Source organism: Condylostylus longicornis, unplaced genomic scaffold, assembly GCF_029603195.1.
Source record: "Condylostylus longicornis isolate FDR11 unplaced genomic scaffold, ASM2960319v2 ptg000083l, whole genome shotgun sequence".
Taxonomy (NCBI): domain Eukaryota; kingdom Metazoa; phylum Arthropoda; class Insecta; order Diptera; family Dolichopodidae; genus Condylostylus; species Condylostylus longicornis.
The window spans coordinates 920,484-929,913 of NW_026578051.1; the positions used below are offsets into that span (position 1 = coordinate 920,484).

Sequence of the window (9,430 nt, forward strand, 5' to 3'; positions counted from 1 at the left end):
CTATTTTAAAAAATTTTTATTTCTTATAACGCTACTTTTCGCTTTATTTTAAACAAAATAAAAAATTTCTTGCTTTGAAATAAATGTCAAAAAAATTTGCACGTTATGAAAAAACTGATTGTCAAAAATTAAATAACAAATTAAATAAAAAATTTTCTAAAAAGTTAAAGGAATTTCCTTACATTCTACCAAACTCAAAAATTCAATCAAAATTCAATAAAAAAATCACTAAAAAATTGAAATTTATTTCTTTTATTGCAGATACGAATTGATGTAATTTTTTTTTAAACAGAAAGGCAAACATATAATCTATTCAAAATTGATTCGTTAATTAGAAATATTTTAAAAAATAAATTCGACAAAATGGGTAGCAGCGAAGGACAGACCTATTGTCTTCGATGGAACAACCATAAATCAAATTTGGTTGAAATCCTTGATGCTCTCATTAAAATGGAGTCATATGTTGATTGTACAATAGTTGTGGATGAACAAGTTCAATTTAAGGCACATCGTGTTGTATTAGCTGCTAATTCACCATATTTTCAATCTATATTACAAGATGTTCCAATGGATCACTGTAGTATATTATTTCCTGGTGTACAGGCATTTGAAATGCGTGCATTATTAGAGTATATGTATACTGGAGAGGTAAATGTTACACAAAGTCAAATACCACGTATTATGAAAATTGCTGAACAATTAGAAGTTAAAGGTTTATTTGATATGACTGACTTAAAAGAAAAATTTACAAAATTTGAAGATAATGGCCCACCTAATCATACACCATATAATGTTCCTTTTACACCACCATTACCACCTCCACCACCATCATCATCTTCGCAATCTGTTGGTATTGGTGGAATATCCACAGCTGCCGCACATACACCACCTACATTTGGCGAAACTATAAAAGATACAAATAGAGATCTTAATGAAAGGGAAAGTCATCATCACTATTCTCAATCCCTTTCACACCATCGTTCATCGTCATCATCATTAAATTTAGAACGTAGTAGTAATGAAAGACGTCTTAGTAGCTCTGAAAGACGTTTAAGTGGTTATAGAGAAAGAGAATATAGAGATCGTAGTGGACATCGATCATCCTCTTCTGTAACAATGTCAGATCTCCATCATTCGCAACAACATCAACAATCATCGCCTGTTATTACAACATCATCAAATATTACACAACATCAGGCACAAAGTAGTAGTTCCCCACCGCCATCATATTTATATAAGTCACCATATTCTAGTCTGTATACAAAAAGTCCAGGTCCATCTGAACACAGACGCAGCATTGACGATCGTAATGAACGTTACAATTCATCAAATGAAAGACATGAAACACAAGAGCGTGGTTTACATAATGAACGAAATACTGAAAGAGTTCTTGATAAAAGTCCACCATCGCAAACCCAACAGCGATCAATTACACCTCCACCATCTCAACCACCACCCTCATCTTCTCAACAACACACTCCATGGCCGATCTCATCAGTAATAGGACCCGGTTCCATCCCAACGTCAGCTGCAGCAGCCGCTATGTTAAGTTCTGTTTATGAAAGTGCGCCGGATATGAATCCACTAAAACGTAAAAAACTATCATCGATCTCAAGCATGTTGATGGCCAGTGACACACCTATATTAAGAAACGTCCTTGCCCAAAGCCATGCAGCTGATTCATCCCAACCTATGCCATTAATTAAACAAGAAAGGGAGAACGAGAAACAAGGACCATTGAACTGCTCAGGACCCTTAGATTACAATAATGAAAAGGTAACTTTTTTATAATTAATATTTGTTATAAAATTAAAAATAATTTCCGGTGTTAATTATTTGTTACTCTCTTAACAGTACGCAAAATATGATGAACCACACTCTCCATTTATGGATAAATCTTGTGATGATGATCAAATGTTCATGAAAAATGATTGTTCACCAAATGAACGACTTGGAAATATGTCATATTCATCTAACAACAATTCACAAAAACCAGAATGGAAACGTTATAAGCAATATACAAGAAGTGATATCTTAGCTGCCATTGAATGCGTACGCAACGGGATGAGTGCTTTGCAAGCATCCAGAAAATTCGGTGTACCATCACGCACTCTTTACGACAAAGTAAAAAAACTGGGTATCACTACAGGCCGTCCTATGAATCGTACAATAAAACGAAGTCCAAGTACAGGAAGTAGTTCTGCTAGTTTTCCTTTTGGTTTAAGTGGAACTGCTCACCCTGCCTATAGCCAGGCTGAAGCAATGCTTTCCCAAATGCATGAATCTAATGAATTACATTCAAGCCATTTACGCGGTAATAACAATAGTAGTAATGGTAACGGTAATGGTGAAAAAGAACATCGTGAACATCATTTACCACCAAATCTACCGCACCCAGCCGCTGCTGCATTACTTGATCCAACATTCCTACAACAAGCATTTGAATCACGTGGCGGTGATATAGCTGGACGTGAAGCATTACACGCAATGGCATTAGCAGCAGCAGCACACGCTGCTGTCAATGGTATCTCAACAAGTCCCGGTACTAATGGTACAGCAAGATCACCCAGTCCTGGATTTGCCTTAAAATATTCAAGATCTCATCAAAATTCACCACCACCAACTTCTACTACAAATATGAATTTGAATAGATCATCTTCATCATCAACATATTCCCGACATCAATTAAGAATACCACAAGATACTGAACATAATATGCATAATGAAAGAAATTTAAAAAGAGAATGCATTATGAAATATGACCGTGAACTCGACAATGATGATGATGATGACGATGATGATGATGATGGAAATCATTCTAGATCATCACAACCGGATAGAACATATAAAGATGATCATTGTTTATCAGAACGTAGAGAATTGGAATTAATTGAACATGAGAATAGAAATAGACTTGGAAAAAAACGTAATTTAATAGAAATTGAAAATGAACAAGATCGTGTCGAAGATCTATCTGTTAATAGGAAATCAATAACAGTACAACAAAATTTAAAATCACCATCACCAACAAGACCATTATCACCATCATCATCATCACATCCACCACATTCTCCAACATTACAACCACCATTACCGCTACCATCAAGATCACCATCATCATTACATCAAACGAACAATGAAAGTAATCATCATTTACATCAATCACATCATAATAAAAATACATCATCATCATCATCATCAACATCATATAATACTGGTAATCAACAATCTACTGGTGTTATAATGCCACCAATTATATCAAAACTTTCTTCAAATACTATTAGTGAAACAACAACAACAACAACAGATTATCCAGTGAGTCATGAATCGACAGTAACATCAGCACCAACATTATCAATGAAAAGAGAACTGATAGCAGAAGATGAAACAAGAGACTAGAATTATATTTTACTTGATATAATTTTTAAAAATAATTTTTTAGTTTCATTACCATTTTGTTTTTTAAATTTTTTTAAAAAATAATTTTTAATTTACAATATTTTAATATTTAATTTTTTTTTTTTTTTTCTACATTTAATTTTTTTAAATATAATTTTTTTTATGTATATATTTATATAATTACAAATTAATTACATTTCAATTATTAATATTATTACAATGTAACAAGAATAAAATGAATTTTAATAAAAGCTCGTTGACGAGTTCAAATAAAATTTTCATTAAAATAATTTTTAATAATTTGAATTAATTTTTAAAATAAAATAAAGAAAAAATTAATTAAAATTTTTTTTTTTTTTTTTATAATTTTTTCCTTTATAAATTTTAATTTTCTATTATAGAAAGTGCAATAAAATTTTAAATAATTTTCTAAATAACAAAATTCAAAACAAAAATGTTTGGTATTTTTTATGATAATTAAGCATATTGTTCAATAGAATAATTATAATTAATAAATAAATCACACAATCTTGAACTAAATAATTTATATTTAAAATATAAATTAAGTATAACTAAAAAATAAGAAAAAAAAAATAGAAAATTAAATTAAATTGAGAAAAAACAAGACACATTCTTGGTAGCTCTTTAAAATCATATTCTAATATAATATTATCAATTTTTTAATTAATAAAATATTCTATATTAATAATAACAATTATCATAAAATTATTATTTATTATACAAACAAATAAAAATTCAATTATTAGAATAAACACTGAAAAGCTTTAATATCAATTATTTACAAAAAGTAAATTATAAATTTCAATCTTAACGCCTGATTGAAAATTAATTTTTAAAACACAAAATTAAATAAGAAAAAAAAAAGAAACAAAAAATTTATTGAATTCTATAAGTCTGTATAACAATTTGCTCACAAACTATTATTATTATAAGCATATATAATTATAAAAAAAAAATAATATAATTAATTTGTTCAATTATGATATAGTTATGTAAAACTAAAAATTTTAACAATAAGATAAAAAATTCAAAAAGCAAAAATTTTAAATCACATTAAATGTATGTAACAAAAAGTGCATATACACATATACAAAATACATAAGTTTCCTTTCAACAAAATTTTACTTTACATATATATATATTATTTTCCACTGTTTTATTAATCATTTACATATTTATTTTAATTATATAAATAATTTATTATAAAAAACAAAAAATATTTTTCTAAAAAAATTTCCATTCATTCAACTACATATACATATATATAAATTCATAATTAATATGCTAGGTAATAAAATAAAATTTATATATGTACATTAAATCACACTGTAATTCTATAATTATATTATTTTATATAAGATAATTAATTATCAAAAATTTAAAAGAAAAACAAAACACAAAACAAATTTTTATATAAAATTGAAAATATTTTATTGCACACGAAAATTTTTTTTTTTTGTTTAAATATTTTTTTTAATAACAACATTTCCAACTATATTAAAAAATAATTTTTTTTTTATATAAATTCTTCTTCAAGAAATCTGCTAATACTTATGGCAGAAAATTAAATATTAATTAATTACAAGTCACTCATGATTTTTAAGAACAGATAATGTCATTCAAATTATGTCGATTTCAAATGTTGGAGAGAGAATTAGAGAAAACTTAAATTATGGAGAAATCCTTATTATTTTATTATTTTAAATTCGCCTGACAATTAAATTCACAGTAGATTGTTGTATTAGGCCTCTTATTGCTTGTATTATTTCCAGGTATTTCACAATTCTAGTACTCTTTTATCCTATACAAATTTGTAGTTAAACTCAATTAATTATAGAAAAATGAATATTCTACATTCATATTTCATATCAGAAAAGTAGAATAAAAATATTTATTTAGAAATTACAATATTCGAAAATAAAAATTTTTTAAATTCGAAATATAATAATTGACTATATACATAATTTAATTAAAGATAAAATTTTGTAAAATTTTCATTTTACAAAATTCTCAATTTTTCTCTCTTAATATTTGTAAATTTATGCAAATAAATAAATGAAAATAATATAAAATCAATATTGTATGTATGTTTATGTGCTCAAAAATTTTTAAAAAGAAACTAAAATATATTATTTTATATGTATAATATAAAAATATTGTTAACCTATAAATAATTAATTAAATTAAAAAAAAAAAACAAATATCAAGCACATAAATTAGGTTATAATTGATAAGAAAATTTGAAAACTTTTGAAAATGCAGCAATATTCTGACAGTACTTTTTTAAACTACAACTGCAAGCTAAGATCTTAAAAAAAAAAATTTATCGCAAATACGTAATTTTAATTTTGCTACAGCAAATAAAACAAAAATAAATTTCCGAAAACTTTAGAAGAATTTATTATTACAGAAGTTTTGTACAGCATATACAACTACAAAAACTTTTCTTTACTACATGTAGCAATATTGAAAATTTTGCAGTGGTTTTTTTTTCTGCGATTTAATTCTAAATTAGAAATGCAAATACATTTGCTTGTTTGAAACTGCATTTTCAAAAATACCCTTAATTATCATATAAATCAATTATTTTTACACAAACTACAGTGTACTTCATTTTCAATTATTTTAAAGCAGTGATTCAAAATACAGTGTACATTCGAAATACAGTGTACTTCAATTTTATTTTTGATTTACTTTTACTACTTTTAAAATTATTAAAATTATTAAAAAATAAAAATTAGTAAATTTTCTAAAAAGAAAAAATTTAATTAATAAATAAAATTATATAAAAATATTTTTTTTTTAATAAAACCAAATGAGAATAATTAAAATATTTGAAATATTTGTAGCAAAAATCTGAAAAATTAATTAAGTCAAATGTTGTTATTTATTCAAACTTATAATATATAGAGATAACATTAATTGTATGTATATCACCGAGTGCCTAACATTAAAATAACTTTTAAAATTTTAAATAATTATATATAAAAATTTGTATTTAAAAACAAAAACAAATATAAAAAGTATAAAAAATTAATTTTATAATTGCATATTATTGATATTTTTTTTTTTGTTCTTTTGCCATTTATATGAAAAATGTTAACAAAAATTTAAAATAAATAAAAAAAAAAAAATTGAAAAAATACAAAAAACTTAAAAATCAAATTAAAATTTAGTGTTTTCGCCATATTAAAAAATTAATTTTTATTTTTAATTTTTTATTTTTAAATCAAAATAGTTTAATTTTAAAAATTTAAGTGAAATATCATTAATAATAATAATAATTTTAAATAAAATTAATTTTAATTTTTTCCTTATTTTTTTTTTTATATTATTTTTAATTAATATTGATAAATTGTTATGTAGAAATTTTGTTATGATTTTTAAAAATTAAAAAAAAAAATTGCATTTATTATCTAATAATAATTATATATTATGATTAGTTTAATATTCATATTAATTATAATAATTAAATATATAGTTAATTACAAAATTATAATAATTTTAGTTTTTTTTTTTTGTACTTTTAATTATTTTATTTTTAATAATTATTATTATTTTAAATTTATATTTTATATATAATATATACAAGAAAAATTACATTCTTAAAAGACTGACCATAAAAAAATATATTTGTATTTATATAAAATCATATTATAATTAAAATATTATATTTGTCATAATATTTTTTTAATAAAAATTGTTTAAATTAAATGAAAAAACCCAAAAATAAATAAAAATTTAATTTAAATTCATTTGGAATTAATTCAATTTAAGAAATTAGTTTAACATTTCAAATTAGCTTTTACTTTCTAATTCATAACGTGAATTAAATTATTTATTTTAAAATTGACAGATTGTTTTTCAATCTAAATTCATATGCAACGTTAAATTGATTTATTTTGTTCAATACCACTATTTCAATTTAAGAGAAACTCGAATTGACGTTAGATTTACAATTTTCTGTGCGCATTGATTGTCGATGATAGATTTATATACTGAAATTTTGTAGTTCAAATTTTTATACTTATTTTAAATAAATATATTTTTGTTTTAACAGTCAGAAAATAAAATTAGTTTATGCACAAATTTTATGCAAAAAACGAAATCTTTTTCATTTAATTAAGACTGATTAAGAAAATTATGACAAGTATAACAATCTAATTAAATGAGTATTGAAACAGATAAATAAAACAATAATTATTATTGTCGGTGTACCACATTTAGAAAAAAAAAAAAACAAGAGCACAAGAAACAAAAAAATTATTTTTTAACGAGTCAAAATCAAAACCTTTACATATAATTTATTTCTAAAAATCCACGGTTTGAAAAAAATGTAGTTACTTTTTTGACAAAAATGTCAATTTTTGACGTTAGATAAACGTCATTTCAATAAATTTTAACATAATTTTACAACAATAATAAAAAAAAATCACAAGTTATACATAATACGAGTGCCTTTTAGTTTGTTTTTTGTTTTACATACAACAATTGGCTCAAATAATTAATTACACCAGAAAAAAAAAAGAAAAAACTCAAATAAAAAAATATAATAATAATAATAATTTTGTATCCAATAATTAATTTAATTAAATTTAAAATTAAGTTAATTTTTAAATTATATTTTTTTTATAGATGTTATAATTAAGATTACTATTATTGTCCACATGAAAATATTATGTAATATTTTTTTTTTATTTTTAATTAAGTAATTTGTTAGTTTAAAACATCTCCTATTATTTTTAATTAAGAAAATTTTATAAATTTTCATTTTAATATTTTTTTTTTTAAATATATGAATAGTTTAAAAAAATAAAATAATTTAGTTTTTTTTTTAAGTTTTTAGTTTATCTGAATCGTTAATAAACAATGCGAAAACAATGCAAATCAAAATGAATTATAATAAAATATTTGAAATTAAAAATATATGGAAAAAAAATATCAATATTATTTGACATAAATATGTCAGCAAATTGACAATTTAAAATAATTCAAAATTTTGTATAATTACAAATAAATAATTTTTAATTAAATTTTAATTATGTAATGTGCTTATTGTTGAAACAGATTTACTGCTTAATATCATTGAATTAGTACAAGTTTTATACATGTACGAATAATAATTATGTAGTGACAAATATCAAATCTCCTATAATTTCACTTTCTTGTCAAATTTATTAGTAAACTCGTCAGATGCCATAATAAATAATCGAAACTAATATTTATTTGTTTTACAATTTAGAACTTATATGTGATCTGTTATAATATTCAAAGATTATAATTATATTTAAAATTTAATTTAATATATTTCGCTATCGTCTTTTATATTCTATCTTGGAGCTATTAAATTTTAAAATTTATTAAACTATTTTAAATTACTTTAACTATCACAACTTCTTTGTTCTAGTATCAAATCAGCCAAATAAATCAAATTTTCTTCATTAGAAAATGCATAAGTCACCATAATTATGTATAAGCAGTGTAACAAATACTTAATTAAAATGTACCTAAAATATAATTTAGATATTTCACCATATACACAAACCATAAAATTCAATGATTTCGAAATAATATTTTAAATTAAATACAAAAGGTATAACATTTTTCCGTTTTTGTTTATTTTCAATAAGCTATATAATATAAAATTTACAATGAAAAAATATAATTAAATATCACAAAATAAGAATAAAAAAATAAATCGTGCTGGGGCAATGCAATAAATGCCTTAATCTATAAAAAAAAAACAAGCAAATGAATTAATTTTATTTTAGTTAATTGAAAAAAATTTAAAATATAATTACGTACAATGTAGAAATATTTTAGAAACACACAAAATACAAAAAAAAAATTTAGCAATTATGTTAGAATAAATATTTTAAATGTTAAAAATTAAATTTAAAGCAAAACACAAACAAAAACTAAATAAAAAATTTAATAAAATATAGTCAATAAAAAAAATAAAGAAAAATAAAAATAAAATCCTTAATAAAAAAAAAACATTGAAATTCAA

General features: G+C 22.5%; 1 protein-coding gene across 1 annotated transcript; it reads left to right on the forward strand.

Moving 5' to 3' along the window:
* Nucleotides 1-363: 363 nt before the first annotated feature.
* On the forward strand, nucleotides 364-3,399 carry LOC129613350 (broad-complex core protein). Its single transcript, XM_055527362.1, has 4 exons — nucleotides 364-821; nucleotides 1,140-1,776; nucleotides 1,855-2,805; nucleotides 2,947-3,399. Exons 1-4 carry the CDS (start codon nucleotides 364-366, stop codon nucleotides 3,397-3,399), a joined length of 2,499 nt encoding a protein of 832 aa, XP_055383337.1.
* Nucleotides 3,400-9,430: the final 6,031 nt, after the last annotated feature.

What these genes read in the sequence shown, in the direction of transcription:
- LOC129613350 (XM_055527362.1), top strand. Translation starts at nt 364, where the DNA reads ATGGGTAGCAGCGAAGGACAGACCTATTGTCTTCGATGGAACAACCAT. An exon ending in ACACCACCATTACCACCTCC is followed by an intron (nt 822 to 1,139) that starts ACCACCATCATC and finishes CCATCATTCGCA; the next exon opens with ACAACATCAACAATCATCGC. An exon ending in ATGATGACGATGATGATGAT is followed by an intron (nt 2,806 to 2,946) that starts GATGGAAATCAT and finishes ATAGAAATTGAA; the next exon opens with AATGAACAAGATCGTGTCGA.